The 19,449-nt window shown below is 34.1% G+C and overlaps 1 protein-coding gene across 3 annotated transcripts in view; it reads left to right on the forward strand.

Moving 5' to 3' along the window:
• LOC143246354 (calcium/calmodulin-dependent protein kinase type II alpha chain-like) overlaps positions 1-19,449 on the forward strand; it is a 158,239-nt gene that overhangs the window by 88,428 nt on the left and 50,362 nt on the right. For all 3 annotated transcript variants that reach the window (XM_076492927.1, XM_076492929.1, XM_076492930.1), the window contains exon 4: positions 15,731-15,785. In XM_076492927.1, the coding sequence (XP_076349042.1) occupies positions 15,731-15,785 (55 nt within the window). The remainder of the gene's footprint in view (positions 1-15,730; positions 15,786-19,449) is intronic.

The raw sequence follows: 19,449 nt of genomic DNA on the forward strand, positions 1-19,449 counted from the left end.
GGTCAAGTCGAAGGAAATTGTACAAAATGAGTAGGTCTGAAACTCAGAAGCTCTGGCAGCCCCATAAATTGCAAAATCCCGAATAAAATTATGTGAAGGACAAATAATGTGGCTAAAGATGAATGGAAGAATGTGGAACGATATGATATCTGTTTACAAAGTCGAGGATATAAGATAATTTAATACAGAATTAATTTACGACATATCCAAATTTTCCCCACTTCGAAACACTAAAGCTTAAAGCTTGGCATGGCCTGGTGGTTAAAATGCTTGACTCGCAATCTGAGTGTCACGGGTTCGAATCTCCGTCACTGAACATGTTCGTCCTTTCTGTCTTTGTGTAGTTTTGCGCAAAATTAAAACAAAATTTTATTTGTTTGTTTTGAATTTCGCGCAAAGTTACTCGAGAGCTTTCTGCGCTCGCCGTCCCTCAGATTACGAGTCGAGTGCCTTATCCACCTGGCCATGCCGGGCCTCATTTTATAATAAGAAAGTCGGTAAGCTCGGATGTAGACTGCATCTTTACAAACTTTCCACAAACATTCCACAAAACATTTCCAAAACCTCATTAAAAAAATAGACACAAAAATAAACTATGGCCGTAACGCAGGTACAGCAGTAAGTTTACGGATTTACAACGTAGAATCATGGGTTTGATTCCCTTCGGTGGACTCAGCAAATAGCCCCATGGAGCTTCGCTATACGAAAAACGCACAAACACATGGCTCTATCGTGGCCCTTATAAGTATATAATTGAGTTGATTCACTGTAATTCCAGTGTTATGAGTCATAGTTTTCGTGAAAATAGACGTTGGTTTCTAGATGTGATTGCAAGTGTGTGAAGTTTTGACATTTGAGTCTTCACCAACTTTAAATCACCACCTATACATGCAGACAGACCAACTTATCTAATGAACTTAGTTATCTCCAACTGATATGCAAGAAACTAAAAAATAAATTTGTGTGGAAATAAATAGAAACATTCCTTCTGATTGCATTCTCATCGATCGTACTGTAATGACGTGTCAGCAGTCGGAAACAAAAACTTTCAAGATTGAATAAACGTTATATGTGATTCAAATAGATGATTCATTTAGTAATGGTGTTTTTAAACTTGTCTTATCTATATTCATCTACGGAAAGAAAACTATCACTTGTATCTTAAAAGTTATCATTTCATTAATATCGTAGTACAATTAATCCACGTCCTTTAAGTTGCCTATATTGAAATTAGTAAGAATGACTTGTTTAGTGTTTTCGTTATTAATTTATTTATTTTGCGTTTCTAATTAATTGATGTTGAGGCTATGGATTTTTTTTTCTAGAAGGCTTAAGTGAAAGGCATACAAATAGCTGCGCCCAGATGGACGGAAACATAGCAAGAGTAAAGTCACGAGAAAAAGAAGTTCGGTCAAGAAAAATTAGAAAATGTTAAGTTAACCTTCGTGGGAGTGATAGGCCTAACGGTGGATATATTAGAGTGAAATTAACGGTTTTAAAAGGGAGTAACAAGAGTAAATTGCCTCCTCGAAGGGTGTTTTAAACTAATTAAACCTGTCTTGTGGACTTTAACAAAAGACAGTCTATTATTGGAAGTTCAGGATACAAATGCAATAACTCACGTGACAGTGTAAGTGAATTATACACGGATGCTATTGCGATCGAAATATAGAAATATAGTTCAGCTTATCAACTTAATTGGCCTAAGTGGACTTTTGATAAGAAGAAGAGAAATCCATAGTGTTTAAGATACAACTATGATCTCCATAATGTAAAGAATTTTTGTACGTACGTTTAACTTAATTTTAATATATCATTTTAAAAACAAACGGAGTGCATGTTGTTAATTTGTCGTCAACAAGTCAGACATCTATTGCAGAAGAATCCATTGCCCAACACACCCACTAAACTAAACTAAACTAACGTGGCAGGGGTTCAGTTTAGAGAGAGAGAAATCAGAAGAGTTCTCTCTCCAACTGGGGTGTTCAGGAACTTTGTAGTTCCTCTTCGTCCCAACACACCCACATAGTTACATTACTATATATACTATAAAAAGGGTTTTGACACTTCTATCCAATGATCCGTCCATAGCGTACCAGTCCAGTTTTCCCGCTCCTCATCTTTCCTGTTTTATCGTTATATTCCGACATACACTATTCAATTTGTTGTTGTTTTTTCTAACTCTCTCCTCATGACACATCATAACTTATACGCGTGTGGGGCTGAAGAGAACCAAAAGTTTCTGAGCGCCCCTGGTTTGCCTAAGGGGTCTCCCCCAAGGTCTTTAAAACCTAAACTACTACCAAGTCTTAAATTGAAAATTAAAAAATTTTATCCAATGCTAATGTTGGATAAATCTTGTTACAGTATAGTTGCAATAAAAATCATTAAAAAATAATTTGTATTACAATAGTATTTGTTTGTTTTTGAATCTCGCGCAAAGCTACTCGAGGGCTATCTAGGCTAATTTAGCAGTGTAAGACTAGAGAGAAGGCAACTAGTTGCTTGTGTTTACTGATACTTCATCTCTGTTTGCTTTTCTGTAAGTCAGGCTTTTGTAGTTGGTCTTATATTGTGTCTTATGTCACAAGCTGTTTGATATAGAGGAAGCTCAAGATTGTGAAAACTAGTGTTCCCCACTTCATGTGCCTCCAAATGTCTGTAGCTGTAAAGATATTGAGAATAATGGATGATATATGGTTCTACTCTTAGACATAAATGGTGGTATCAACAGTGACATATTTAACCGATAGTATTAGTATACAAATCTCGCATACAGTCTAACTGCATGCTTGTTTTTTTGCATATTTCATTAATTTGATGGTTAGCGATCAATTCCATGTCACTTGACCCACAAACGGTGTTGAGACTGTTTGTTCCAATTTGATTCATTTTCACACAGAGTGCATTCAGATGTTAATGTTGCGATAGGAGACAGGCAGATTATAACGACTGAATTATTCGAGTTTGTTATATGCTTTAAAGTCTTATTATTATGTTGTAGAATGTTGTATTGTAATTTAAGTATGTCATGAATTTTCTAGTTAAGTTTTACAAATTTGGCCAGTAGGCGTCACTGCTTGAGGTAGCGTCAGAATGATGTTAGGTTTGCCAAACAAGTAGAGTTTCTGTTACCTGGTACTTTAAAAGGAGTGTTTTCAAGAGATTAGTAACTGTATGAGTGTACTTAAATGTACTCTAGTTATCTGACAAATTCCTGAAGTTTAGTCTTACGTTGCTCATTTCGAGTAAGACTAAACGTTATTATAAAATTGATGTTACTTGTTTTAATTGTTCTGAAGAAAAAGAAATGCAGTCAGTTTTTATATGGACGTGAATGACCCCTTTCTCACCACATCAAAAATTTTGGCATAGGATTTATAGATACGTTAACCTGAAACAGAGCCGTTCAAACCTGTCTTTAGATTAATACTTATGTTTACTTTCATTTAACTTTCACCAATATCAAAACTATTTGGCGTTATTTATCCTATTTCTTTGTACAGTAAAGAGTGTGTATATATGTACGTATACACATTTGTAAACATACGCGCACACGCCAGGATGTTTGGTACGCTTTCCAGACAACAACCACTGACTGTCATCTTTCCGTCATCGCCTCATTTTGCCACCTCTTTGCCTCGGCCGCACATTTCTGAAACCAGATCTGTGAAATGAAAATCATCAAAGTTCATGGTAACGAAACATCTCCAATCCTCCATGACAAGCTTATACTGATTGTCACGAGAGGGGTGTAGGAGAATGAATCTCGAACACCCCATTTAGGACAGGGTGAATCTAGCTCCTGTGAACTGCCGACGTTACTGTTCTGGTCATGTAATAGAAACATTCGAATTGTCTGAATAAGTCTACAAGCTGAGGCTCTGAACCAAATCCGTCTGCGGGTCTTCTATTTATTCCAAAACCTCGCTGCTTTGTTTGTGAATTTCGTCCAATGCTACTCGATGGCTACATGCGCAAGTCTTCTTTGATTTGGAAGCGAGAGAGAAGAGGGTAATCTATCTAGCAACTAGTAAACACCGTCTACTGCTAACCCTGTAGCTGCTCTCTAGCAACGAATAACAAAATTACTTACACATTATAACACCTTTACAGTTCAAAGTGCCTCCAGGCTAAAACCTTGCTTTATAATACTGTGTTTGGGTATTCGAATTTCGTTTATAAATACATCACTCATCGTATTGCTTATAGATATGACAGTTGGTACTTATGTGAATACTGCAGTTCGTTGATTTTTATTCGCTTTTCTATACCTGTAAAAGTTTGCAGTATCTCAGGCGGCTTACAATTTTAATTTTGAACTCGCCTTTATACATTAATCTTTGAAGCATAACTCTAACGATCGAGTATAATTTGATTTATCTTATGTATATTTTGTATGTTCAATTGAATATATTTATATACAGAAGCATTAGAACGTTTTATAGATTACATACGATCCACTGATTAATTTCGTTTCTCTACAAAGAGGCAAAGTTTTGTTAGTGCTGAATTTCCTAGAAACACGTTAGCAGAAGTTTCTAATATCTCTTATCTTTGTGGTTTTGTAGCTTTATTAAAGCTGTATGACACAAACTAATATTATGATTCATATTATAATAGTATAGAATGTGTTTTCTGAAATTTCATACTTGCTTAAGCATTCTTGGTTATTATTGGACTGCATTCGCTAATATATTCTGTGAACTTTTGTGTGTATGTGTGTCATACGTTTACGAAAACTCTTAGATCATACCACTATATCGGAAGAAAACCAAAATTTTCGTGAAGCTCAAAAATAGTTTTTGAATCGTGTTTTTTTTCAAGATCAAAAGGTTAAGACCCATTGGGGAAAACAGTGCTGTTTAGTTTGGTTAAACATTGTTGGCTTTGTTTGAGAGCTTAATGATTCAGGAGGTGATTTCAAGTATCTATTTATCTTGGCTTTCTGTCAGCTGGGGTCGCAAGCTTGAGCATTGGTTTGAGTTAGAATACTCTTGTTGTGCTCATCAATTGCTTTATAAAAGTGTTTGATACGGTAACTTTATTTATCGTGATTGTAATAGAAACTTGATGTGTGCATATGTGTTTCACAAGTTATATAGTAAATAGCTTAACGTGTGGCCTGAAAATGTAACTAACCAACTGACGAGTTCTTAGGGGTTTTTTTTTGTTATTTGTTGTTTTCTTAATTTCGCGTAAAGCTACACGAAGGCTATCAGCTGTCCCTAACTTAGCAGTGTAAGACTAGAGGGAAGGCAACTAATCATCACCACCCACCGCCAACTCATGGGCTACTCTTTCACCAACGAATAGTGGAATTTACCGTAACATTATAACGTCCCCACGGCTGAAAGGGCAAGCATGTTGGATATAGTTTTGAGGCTCATACATTATCTGTTCCTGCAGTTCATTGGTTCAGGACTTGTTCTTCAATGTTCACTGTCACAAGCTGTTACTATTCCGTTTTATTATCAATCAAAGTTTTTTATTATGTTCTTAGTTATCTATTGTTAAACGTTGTTTACATTTGATTCACAAGGTAGTTTAAATCGGTAATAAATCACCTGTCATATGTCAGTAATAGAGGAAATATTCTAACTTGTTTTTAGTCATGTATAAAATCATTCCTAATATACCTATTTTTAAAGTATTTAAAAACATATTCGTCGTGTGACGTAGGTGCAAATGTACCCTAGAATAAATGTTCCGAGAGTATCACCTTCGTTACGAATGGCCCCCAGTGGCTCAGCGGAATGTCTGCGGTGTTACAACGCTAAAATCTGGGTTTCGATACCCGTGGTGGGAAGAGCACAGATAGTCCATTGTGTAGCTTTGTGCTTAATTCAAAACAACAACAACAACATCGTTACGAATGCTTGCAGTTTAATTATTCCAATCTACAGTCAATCTAAAATTGAAAATCTGGATAACTGTTATAGGAATAACGATTGGAGTATTACCTCAATTACGAACGTCAATAGTTTAGTTGCTGAAACCTGTAATTTCTATACAATTGAATATCTGGCCCACTCCAAAATAAGTTGCTGTGAATCTTATTAGTCACTTTTCTATAAATCATAATTTTTATATACTCTAGTTTAACAAGTTGAAATGTTACTATCAGTTGTTCTGGTTACTTTTTGTTTGATTTTTTAATGGAACTGATAATTTTGTAATTGGTCTTTGTTTGTAACCAGTAGATCACCGTTAAAACTTACGAGAAGAGTAAAATAAACAAAATGTTTCTCCTAGAAACATGTTGAAACAAAAAACTCAATTACATCACTAAAACTATATTACAGAGGCTACATGAATTTGAACCTGAGTTACGTATGTGTTATTCAAGTAATTTAAGAATTAACTGAACATGATTTTATTGAATGATATTGTGTTTTTCTCAGGCTTAAACTATTTGCAGTCAAGTAACCTGGTAGGAACCGCAGGATATGAAAATGTATTGCGAAACAAAAATCTAAATTATCTAAAGGTTGACAGAGTTTGACACATAGAAACTGGGCACAAATTAAACATAATGAAACACTGTTTTTTGACAGAAATACAATCAGTATTAATTTAAAAGACGAGTTTATTTGTAGCGCTATTACTAGAGAACTGTGTGTATGTTTGACTGTTACGATGATTAAATCTCCTAAGTTGAGAAAACGTAGAATTATGTAATAAAAACAACAATACCGTTCTTCTCAAGGTGAAAGTGTTATCTACATGACTAATGGTCACTCTTAATTTCACAGTAAGGAATCTTGTATCTATGAAGCATAGCTTGGCTTACCAGTGGAAAAGATAACAGTCTGTTTTTGTACAGTGTCTTGTATGTTACATCAGTATTTCCACGATCAAATCTGTGTGTAACACCCTAGCTAAAGGGGCTAGTGCCCTGAGTAACTAGGGTGAAAAACAATTTGGTATCTCCCTATATTAAGGCTACACAAGTGTGCAACATCTTGAGAAGCATTTATATTAAATAAATTTGAATGTATATGAAATTATTCTTTAAAATTTAAAAATCATCGTTTGTTTAAATGTTTGTTTGTTTGTTTGTTTATTTGTATTTAAGCACAAAACTGTACAAAAGGACCATCTGTGCTCTGCCCACCACAGGTATCAAAACCTGGTTTCTTGCGTTGTAACTTCGCAGATATACAGGCCTGTCATGGCCAAGTGAGTTAAAGTGTTCGACTCGTATTCCGAGGGTCGCGGGTTCGAGTCCCGGTCGCACTAAACATGCTCGCCCTTTCAGCCGTGAGGGCGTTATAATGTTACGGTCAATCCCACTATTCGTTGGTAAAAGAGTAGCCCAAGAGTTGGCGGTAGGTGGTTATGATTAGCTGCCTTCCCTCTAGCCTTACACTGCTAAATTAGGGACGGCTAGCGCAGATAGCCCTTGATTGGCTTTGCGCGAAATTCAAAAACAAACAAACAAACAATCGCAGATATACCTCTGCGCCATTGGGGGGGTCATCATTTGTTATCGATTAAATATTATCACTGTCCAATTATTTATAAAAAAAAATACTCTAACATTAAGCTATCACGTCATTTTCCCTCATTATATTTGTATGAATTTTAGTGTTTAGAAGTTTCTCTAATCCACGTAGCATCTGATTAGCAGTATCTGGCAAGACTACACCAATACTATTTTTCTTAAATTCTTGCAGTACGAAGTTAATAATTCAATTTTATTATTTTAAACACGTCAAATAATTACTTATAACATGTTTTGTTTTTGAACATCTTAATTTTAACATTTCATCAACAAAATATTGCTGTAGTTCATTATCGCAGGAGAAAGAAAGTTCACCATCTGCATGTTTTTTGATTTGGTTGTTTTAATTAAGATAGATAGAAATGAACAATTAGCAAAAACAAAACTTGATCATATTTCTAAATTATCAAAAAGTTGCTTTCTATTGACCTTGTCCCCTGCTGGTACAGCGGTAAGTCTACGGATTTACAACGCCAAAATCAGAGGTTCGTTTCTCCTCAGTGGACATAGCAGATAGCCAAATGAGGCTTTGTAATAAGAAAAACATACACTCTAGTGGGCTTCAATATAGAAAAAGCTCTGAGTATAAAATATGAAATTTAAAAGTTGTGCAAGCTTTTTGATGTTAATACAGCAGTAAGAAAACTATTTTTACACGCATTTAACAAATATTGGCACTTCATTCATACAAAGAAGGAAAAAGAAACTTGTTTTCTTTTACGTTTATTAGTCAAATGAATTGCCTAGAGAACACTATCATGCAATTTCAGTAACGCATTTTCATGAATAAGGAATTTTTCTTGATATATCCAGTTTAATATATTTTATCCCTAAAATCCATTATTTTCTAAAATTGCACGTTTTAAAAACGTGTATAATCGAGTGAGTCAGTGTGATGGATTTACTGTTACATATCTGTTTTGTCCAGCAGTGGCACAGCGGCATATCTGCGCACTTAAACTGCAAGAAGTCTGGTTTCTATACTCATGGTAGGCAGAGCACAGATGGTCCTTTGTGTAGCTTTGTGCTTATTGACAAACAACAAATCTATTTGAATGTCAATGTTTGTTTATGTTAATATATCTTTAGAAATGTATTTAACGTATACTGTTGAATCAATATTGCGAAATTCCCGCCTATTCACTTAAATTGTAGAAGATTCTCGAGTGTAAGAATCAACAATATATATGTATGAATATAAACGCAAGTGTATCGTCAATATTGTTGTGTAAGCTGAAATTTCTAGAAACGTTCCTCACGCCTATAAATGTAATCAAAGCGACGCGCTAAAGACTATATATATTATTGGTTTGTTACAGTCGATGCACTATAAACCTCGAATGCTATAACTGTGCTTATTAATTGGGAACTTAGATGTTTGACCAGAAACCTTTATAGATTTTGAACATTAGAAACCATTTAACTCCAACTGATCCATATTGGACATTAATATTTTTACGAAGACATTACACAACTTCCGTTGTGAAAATCTCTACGTGTGATAGTCGAAGAAAGAAGACTACGCAACCAGCTAGCTCCTTGTTAAGTGAATTTTAGCTATATCAACTCAAAATTAACTCGCTCGTCGCAAACCCTCAATAAGATATCAAAGAAGTTCAAGATCATATGGAAGATTCAATATCTTTTGTAAGTTTGTAAAACTTTTGTATATATATCATTATCTGTAATAACCGTTATTGTAAATTGTATTATGGCTTGCATATTAAAATATATTTGTATTAAAAAAGAAACTGAGTGTATCAGTCTTGTTGGCACATATCATAAATTGGATACATATGGACGTTTATTTAATTTCTGGATCTAAATTACAACTTAATTCGGTTTCAGGCGGTTTGAAATTCTAATACATAACAGCCAGTTAATCTTGATTTGCTGTTTAAGAGGTTTACATTTGCTGACCTGTTTATTTTCAATTTATCTGCAGTATTATGTTATCCAATGGCTTGCAAAATAAGCTTAGACAACCACGTGGTGAGAAAAGTGATTCATAGCTGTTTCTCAATTTTTGTCTGAGTATCTACAATTATAATACAGAAGGTTCTTGGTTTTTGTTTTGTTTTTCTAGCTCAAAGATACACAATGGACTTGGGTAAAAGATAAAAAAACAATAAATTGACACGTTTAAATTTTTTTTCAGTTTTTTCTTACACCTTGTGGAGCAACATTCGTTCATACGCAATGGGCTTTCTGCGTTCTGGCTGTTGTGGGTAATTGAACCCTGGATTTAAATATTGTAAATTTGAGAAACAGTGCAAGGACAACAGCAAAATCGCTCTTTTATTAACACCACTGAAATCTTTTTAAAAAATGTTTTCTTCCTGTCAGTGATCACAAAATACGAGAGAAAGAAACAAATCAGTACAGTAGTTATTAGTCTTACACAGAAACTTGCTTTTTGTTGAATATATCAAAATGAAGACAGAAGAAAGGTTAATTATTTTCTCATGTGGAAGTTCAATAAAACAACATAAATTGTTTTTCCCAGGCCGGTGTGAAGTATCTGACTGTATATGTATCAAACAATGAAAGCGTGAATTTGTAACACAAATTGCTATTCCTAGTTTTGGGATAAACGAGAAAATACCGACAAAAGTGAACTTCTAACATTGTTGTCATGACGACAGTGAAGTGATACACGTGTTTGTTTATAACAACAAGCACCTGCGTATTAGTAGCTGCTTTAATTAAAGTACATTTTAATTAAGTCTCTAGCTGTTATGAATTAATTAGGTATATTAGGTATGTTATCAAGTGAAAACCTACATTTCAATAATTGTAGTCATAGTCGAGGTTTAAAGTGGTTGGAAAGAAGCGCCGGTTTGGATGTATTGGGTAACGGGGAGGGGGGGCAGGTTACTGTTTTGGGATAATAAAAGCAATGACGTATCATACTGTTAATACACAGACGCAAAAGTTATGCGCATTTCTGTGTGAAACTAATGAAGTACCAGTAGTAAACATACTATCTTTCTTTTTTCCTTATCTGTACGTACATTGGTACATCCCACTCTACTTCTGCCAATGATCATAGTTGTATTAATGCTATTTTTTCTTCTTCAAAACCCATAAACCGACATATAAAAAATAACTCATTGCTGAAGAATATTGATTTTTTATTGAGATATTGACATAGAAAGTATGCTTTTAGAAATAGGGCAACTGTTTCAGATGAGCTTTCAGACAAAAGACTTAAAAGTCGTGAAATCTCTTAGCAAATAACTTACGAATAAAGACTCGTTATACGCATATGTCATCTCAAACATTGCGTGTCACATACTCTTTGCTTTCACTCATGGGTTTTTAGAGTTAAAGCGTATATAATACAAGTGTTTTCAACCCAACTTCGGCAAAATGAATTTTAAACTTTTAGAGGTTGTAACTTTTCCCTAATCCAAGAGCAGTGATTTCTCATTGATTGATATGTTCTTCATGCAAAAAGCCTCTAGGTTCAGCTTGCTTCATTTATACCCACTTCTCTATTACGGATAAAGTTTTGTAACTGATATCATTCGCATGACTTGCATTACATTTTGTTTGTTTATTTTAAGAAGAAAAAAAGTTCTAAATGTAATTTCAAAAATTATAATTTTCTTCTAAGAAATACCAAAAAAAAATAAAAAGGTGATGAATCGCTAAGTCCCTAACTCGGTATCTCAAAACAGTAGTACGTGGGAAGTACATTGCAGGAAGTCCGGTGCAATACCTCTTGTGGTATCATTCCGCGTGTGTTTTGTTCTACGTCTGGTAGCAGATTTTTACGTAATTTTCTTCAGAAATAAAACACACCTCAATACTAAAAAATACTTATCTTTTGAAATATATACACACACATTAAATCTGCGCTGAAGTTTTCACGCTTTCTATATACTGATTTTGCTGTTCAAAGAAATATCTTTAGGAAACTGCTTTTAACACTTAATATTAGTTACGTTAGAATTTTGAAAGAAGTGTTTTAGCCCAAACGTTTCAGAAGTAAAAATATGAAATTGAAAACAAATTAGAAAGATGTACAATATACTATATGGACTATTGATATAATGAAGTACTTGTGACTTAGTCGTTAATAGTCCCTTGTATTTTTAGCATGAAAAATATTATGAAACTTTAGTCCATCTACCTACGTTTAAATTTGCACGTTACGTATCTACAGGCCTATATTTTAAGTATTGTTGAATTTATAAGGCTCAAAATATTATTGAGAAACGATACGGTAATACTCAGCATTATCCTTTCCCGTCTATCAATGTATAAGTTTTCATTTTTAAGCATCTTTTCTAGAGGCTTTTGATTTAGTTATTTCAAAAATTTAATTTATAGTATTCATCTTTGGCAGTGTGCAGTTTTCTTCAGTTCTAACCACGGTTTGCTTCAGATATTTAAAATAAAAATCATTTTCTTCGTTGATTTCATATTTGTAACAGAGACCATTAAAAATAATTGAAGTACCACATAGGTTTATGCCGATATAAACTTTGATTAAATCGATATAGAATGGGTTTCTTTTGTATTGATAGAGCACTTTACAAAATTGAAAAATATTCATTTAAAGCCTTCTTTATTCTTTTGAAGAGATATCAGTCTCAGGACAAGCTTAAGTCTTCTCTGTCTAGAACCCCCAAGTAGCTCAGCGGTACGTCTGCGGACTTGCAACGCTAAAAACCAGGTTTCTATACCCGTGATGGGCAGAGCACGGATAGCCCATTGTGTAGCTTTGTGCTTAATTCAAAATAACAATAAATAACTCTGTCTAGAAAAAGTCTTATCTGTTTGGAAGATAGAGTCCTTGAAGCGAAGTTATTAAGAATGAGCGTTAGAAGTCCGACTTGGGGTTCATATGCCACCCAAGTTCTAGTAGTAATCGTTACTTTTTGAAATAATTTCTATTTACGATATTGTATTTTAGTCTATAATGTTCATCTTTGAGTAAATCATTTCATTTTAAACTTGGGAAAGTAAGGTTTAGAGGCCGTTAGCATGATAACTAACATTTGTATAATTTCCGATAAGTTTCGTGCTAATTGTGGTGAATATAGACGCATACACAAAATTTCAATTCCAAAACTTTTTGGTATATATAGCTGTCGAACCAAGTTCTACTTGGCGAACTTGTAATGTTTTAATTTCTACCGGTACAAATAATTTAATGTTATAGTAAATAACTTGCCAGCAGACACGCAAGCAGAATTGTATCAATATATTATCGTTTTTGTGGTTACGTTTTTAACGTGGTGCTATATTTTAGTGATCTGAAAAACGCAGTATTCATACAACAATGCTTTTATTTTATCTAACCAGATAATACCTATTTTGTTATTTTTATATAAATTATGCAACAAGTTTAAGCAACAAAAGTCGACAGACGTCAGCAATATATGCAATTGGTGCTTTTGGCATTCAGTGTTCATGTATGATAATTACACTACATACGAATTATAATTTAACTGATCAGTTTAACGAATTATAACATATAAATACTTAGGTTTTCCATGTTATACCGAAGACCTAGATTTTTTTTCTTTGACAGTGTTTAAAATCTGAAATAAAAAAAACTGTATTTTATTTTAACTACTAAATTAGGGACGGCTAGCACAGATAGCCCTCGAGTAGCTTTGTGCGAAATTCAAAAGACAAAGACAGATACTAAAGTGCAAATGCACTTAACATAGCTGTTAAGATAAATAAACAAATTATTGTAATTCTCGTTTCTGCTTTCATATTTTTTTATCTGTAGTTAAGTACAAAGCCACACGATGAACTGTGTGTGCTATGTTCACAACGAGTATCGAAACTCGATTTCTAACGTTATAAATTCGCGGATTTATCGCTGTGCCATTGGGAGGCTGCTTTTATTTTTTTAAAAATTGCAGAATAAGTTTGGTTTGGTTTGTTTTGAATTTCGCGCAAAGGTAGAATAGGTTACTTTTTAAATATCTTGTACACAGAAATAATACGAGACTCGCTAATTTGACTACATCAATGCGCGTGACAGTTATTAACTGATAAGAAATGTATTTTTCTTAACTTAAATAAACTTAGAGAAATTAATAAAATAAAATAAAATCCGTAAACGTTCACTGACACACTATAAATGACAGTTTAGAAATGAACAAGAGGGAATCCTCGTTAGCCGCAGCTGAATTGCACTTGAAATTGGTCAAGAGCTCGTGCTATGAACTGAACGTTTGTACTTAAAAAACGACCCGGAGTTATGTTATGAGCCACTATGGTGCGATTACAAATTATGTTATTTAAAACTTTTTAATGACTTTATTATCTTAACTTCCACGAATATTGTTCCCCGCTGGAACAGCGGTAAGTCTATGGATTTAAACGCAAAAGTCAGGGGTTCGATTCCCCTCGGTGGACGTAGCAGATAGCCCGTTGTGGCTTTGCTATAAGAAAAACACGCACAAACAGACTCCGCGAAAATCAGAAGTATAAGAGTATTAAATTCGTAACAATAATTTCTTATAATTAGCCTTTTTATAAATGTATACACCAGCGTAATTTTGTCACAGTCTTAAATATTGGCTTTTTTTTTGCTAGTTATCATATGGATTCGGGAATTTTATTCTACCGGAAAAGGTTACCGATTCTTAGAATGTGCATTACGTTTCTGTATGAGAAACTGTCTGGGTATTCAGGTATTGTGTTGTTGCTTTTGTGATAATAAGTGAGTTTTGTTTGTACCATACGCTGATCGAGACATTACTCCTGAAAATCAGATTCTTCTCTATGATTGATATGTTCTATAATTCAGTTACTGTGAAACGTTTTTACTAGGAAGTTCAGGGATTCTGGTGTTACAGTATTGAAAATAATTATGATTGTGAAACGTTCTGTATTATTTTTACAATTAGGACAATTATTTGGTTACTGTTTTACTTTCTCAGTTGTCATAAAATCCCACATAGCCTTAACAATATTCATATCTGTGCTTTTTTCCAGGCCAAGCTATGGTTACGAGTGTTTTATCAGTCCTCTCCAAGTATCTTTACTTTTACCACATTTGCTAAATGGGCAGGGTGCCATCAATTTTGTGTAGATTCCTTACACACCGTTGACTGAGATTTAGCCACAACGTCCATTAGTCGTCCATTATATGATGCCTCACTGTAAATGTTGTACGTTAATGAAGTTAAAATTCTCTTCTCTTTGTTAGTCCCACGTTTTGAAGTTTTATTCCCACTTCAATCTTTTGGTGTGGTCATTACTGATAAGCATTGTTTACAGCTGCTACACATCCAGTGATGTCATTTCATAGTACTGTTCTAGTGTGAACATTCGTTCTTGTAAGTGTAGCTGGGTCATTTGTAATATCGTTAATAATAAATTGTCGTGTATCACGAGAAGAACATAACCCCAAGCTGCTTGACGTCATTTTTTAAAGGTTTGGGTTTTCTATTTTTACAACTTGTATTTACGTACAATACTAAAAGTTTCATTCCTACCCCGACGGATCAAATACATGCTTACGAACTTATAGTGCTAAAATCTAGGACTCGATTCCTTGCAGTGAACGAAATTGTAGATAGTACGTTGTGTAGTTCTGCGCTAAAAAACAAGATACATAAAAAATAATCCTAATAGTTTCCGTGCAATTTCTACTGAAACAAGAAATTTCGCCTTTATTTGATTTCTACATGTTAATCATACGACACTCCTGTCCTGAATGTTGCGAGTGCATCCACCACACAATTTATATTAATAGTATGACTCTCTGTACTTTTATACTGTTGTGGCCCTGTCCGATTAGTTGGATGACAGCTAATCACAGTGTAAACTATCAACACCTGTTAGAATTGTGACGCAATTTCACCTCACACTTCATACAGTTGAGTGAAAACGATTTCATGACGTTTGCATTTTATCCTTATTGCGTTGTTTTCTCGATTATTTCCAATACATGTATATATAATGAAGCGTCTCGCTTTTACTCTGAATGTAGTACAGCTATCTTTTAATCAATTAAAGTGTTTTTATTTTCTACATAAGTGCCTGTCGTGTTTGTTTATTCAGATGTTCTATTCTTCGTTCAAAGAATCCGATCAAGGGCTAGCGGTAACACTTTAATATTGAAACGTTTGTTCTTTCAAGAAACTAGTTGGAGAAAACTTGATAAATGAGTAATTACTACTATACCTAATTAAAGTAATTACTCACGTTTAATTGCATTTATCAGATGTTCTTTTTTTTTTCCAGTTCGTCTCCATGACAGCATTCAAGAGGAATCATTTCACTACTTAATATTTGATCTGTAAGTAAGGATTTTTTATATCGTGTATACCTAATAACATTCTGATTTCTTTTCAAAAGTTCACATGGGAATTTTTCGACATGCAAGTAAACATACATAATAAAAGTCCTCAAAGGAAAATATACATGCTTCTTTTAACAACCTTACCTTCAAATGAATTTGTATAAAAAAATTATTAGATAATAAACGTAATTTCTGTCGTGTTTATGACTATTGTCTTCTTTACCGATTAGACGTTTTAACATATTCAGTTCATATACAGGACTGAAACGAAATAAGTTTTCAAAAAGACCACAGGTGGCGTGGCATGGTAAATTTGAAACCTTAATTTTTACATTTACGCATGGTTTGTTTGTTTATTTTCTTATAGCAAAGCCACATCGGGCTATCTGCTCAGTCCACCGAGGGGAATCGAACCCCTGAGTTTAGTGTTGTAAATCTGTCGACTTACCGCTGTATCAGCGGGAAAATTTACGCATGGATTGTTTGTTTTGAATTTTCGCGCAAAGCTACACAAAGGATATCTGAGCGGGTTCGAATCCCTGTCACACCAAAGATTCTCGCCCTTTCAGCTGTGGGGGCGTTATAACGTGCAGTCAATCCCATTCGTTGGTAAAAGAGTAGCCCAAGAATTAGCGATAAATGGTGATGACTAGCTACCTTCCCTCTAGTCTTACACTGCTAAATTTGGAACAGCTAGCGCAAATAGTCCTTATTAAGCTTTGCTCGAAACTCAAAAACAAACAACTAGTTTTTCAGCGACACCTGTGGTCCTTTTCACTGAGTCAATGTATTTCAAGTGTATATTTTTTATACAGTTGTATTTACTAAAGTAACAAGGTTGGGCCTGGACAAGCACGTGGTTGAACAGTACCTAAGACAACGATAATGAAATCTTGATTGATAATACGACAGAAGCGAAAAAACAACTTTGCTACAGTAGAGGTAATGCAATGTGTGAAAAGGGAAAACAACTAATTAACAACGGAATCACTCATTAATAGCCCCTCAGTAGCACAGTGATATTTCTGCGGACATGTACCACCAGAAACCTTGTTTCGATACCTGTGATGAGCAGAGTACAGATGGCGCTTTGTGCAGATTGGTGCTTCATATCAAACAACTTGTTAGTACGTAATTAAGTGTATCCAAGGCCCTCAGAAGTGACGGAGCAGGGAGACATCTGAGGCATTATTCCCTGGATCTTACTTCAAAAATGCCCTCCATATTACGAGTTATTGTTAAATAAAAACTGAAAAAGAAGCGAGTTAGAAGGGAAAAAACGATGAAACACAAAGACCATGTATCTCCCCTTAAAATATAGAATGTGTTTTTTAACTTTCTAGACTCCTAACGTTCTGTAAGGTGCCAGCTTGAAAGTAATTTTCTCTTGAATTTTATAAACTTACCTTTGTTTTCTAATTTTAGCCAACACAATGCCTATTACATTGAGCCTTTCGTGTCAGAAGTATTTCATATGCAGTACACAGTGGTCATAATTCATGTACAATACTTGATAACACCATTATCATTCTTAATGAGATTAATATGTTAGCAGACGCCATATATAAAATGTAGTTAGTTTAACGAGATAGCTATATCGACCTCCTTTTTTTTGTAAATGAGGAAGCCAATGTTAATTATAACCTTCTTGTTATATACGTATCTCACATTTTATAAATTTGGGTGAATAAGCAGATGAAACTTTCCAGAGTTCCTGTAGTTGAGGTATTAGGTTTTTTGAAAATCTATAGAAAAATAAATCTATGACTATAAAAGTAAAGGAAAAAAAACCCGTAACTTGCAGAATGCATTGGCATTTTTATTAGTTAAAACAAATGTTAGAAACTGAGCAGTAAGTTATTCTTGATGACGAGAAACCCACTTGAAATAAAAATGTATCTCAGAACGACTGGTATAGATATTAACACTTTTATTGGTAAGCAGAGATCAACATTTCGACCTTCCTAGGTCATTCTCATTAACAGTAAGTTAAACTCTGTATTAGGCTGATTTTAGAATACCGCGTGTGTTATCTAAGTGGAAAATCGAGGCTCTTTTTTTCTTTTGATAGCTGATATTAATAAACGTGATTCACCCTTGATCTTTCAGAATGAAAAATAAATATTTCCAGGAAATGTCGTGCATAAGGTGTATTAAGGGTCGTGAATGTACTTTCGTTCCGTATTCGAGTTGCCGTGCGGACAACAATAAACACCACTCACCAGTCTTCCTCTTAAAGATATAGCGTCAGCAACGATACCTTTCAAAAACGTCAAGCGATAACGCTGTAAAAAAAACTAACGTCGATAGATGGCATTTCAGCGTAAATAAATGGAGTATAGAACAAATACTAAACCTACAGCTTCGAGGCCAATGTATTGATTAGATCTGACAAATTACGTTTTATAGCAGCTTGATATGTTGATATTGTTAAAATAATAATAATCTATAAGAGTAAAAATATATATTTTGACCGAACCTCTGTTTTTGTTTCACGCATGAATGAAAATCACGACACAGAAGACAAATGATGTTGTGTAGCACCGCAAGAAGAGAATTTTCTTTCGAGAGTGTTTTAGGGATTTCCAGACAAAACCACAAAACAAATAGAAGGTGTGTCACGTACTTAGGGGCCGTGTAGATGCGCTGTTTCAGTGACACATTGAAAAGTGCTTGTTACATAAAACAGTACATCATTTTGTCAGGATAGCGCAAAATCTTGAAAGAGTTGAGAGCTATTTTTTTTTTCCTGTCCAGTGTTTGAAGCTTAGGTTACTATAATATCTTGAAAGAATTAACAATCATTTTTCCTGTCCAGCTTCTTAAGCTGAAGTACTGTATTCTCTTGAGAGAACTGCGATTTTTTTTTTGTCTACCATCTTAAGTTGGGATACTATATTATCTGAAATGAACTAAGTTATTTTTTATCTATCTAGCTTCTTAATCTATAATACTGTATTGCCTTGAGATAACTGACGAGTATTTTTTAAGTTCCTTAAGATAGAATATTGTATTGTGTTGAGAGAACTGACAATCTATATATGTAAACATGGCTGGTTTGGGTTGAGAAAATGTTTTATGCAGAGGAGCGAACAACGTTTCGACCTTCTTCGGTCATCGTCAGGTTCATTTGTTTTTACATATATATTGTTCTCTATAAGTGGGTTTTCTCGTCATCACTTGGAACTGACAATCATTTTATTGTTGTTTTTCTATCCAGCTCCTAAGCTTATACTTTAAAAGAAATCTAGTTTTTGTCAAGTCAGCAACTCTTCTATTCCTTTCATATAAAATATTTGTAATGATCAAATATACTTCAGATTTTAAAAACTGGTATGTTTTATTTGATGTCATTAAAGTAAAAATATGATGTAATGTAGTGAATATTCATTACATGATATTTTCGTAAATCCAAATTCAGAGAGGCAGTCAAAATCAACATATTTAAAACTGTATACAATAGAAATATTTTTCAGCACCATAAGTGAATAAAATTTTAAAATACTGTGAAATACATTTCATAAAGTGTGTTCATACCAATCCAAAAAAAAACAAACTGAACACGGTGAATGAAAATTTAGATTTGTGCTTGTAAAACTATTATTTTTATAACTAATGGTTGTTATTAGGTCTGGCATGGTCAGGTAGTTAGGGCGCTCGA

This window comes from Tachypleus tridentatus, chromosome 3, assembly GCF_004210375.1.
Source record: "Tachypleus tridentatus isolate NWPU-2018 chromosome 3, ASM421037v1, whole genome shotgun sequence".
NCBI classification, from domain to species: domain Eukaryota; kingdom Metazoa; phylum Arthropoda; class Merostomata; order Xiphosura; family Limulidae; genus Tachypleus; species Tachypleus tridentatus.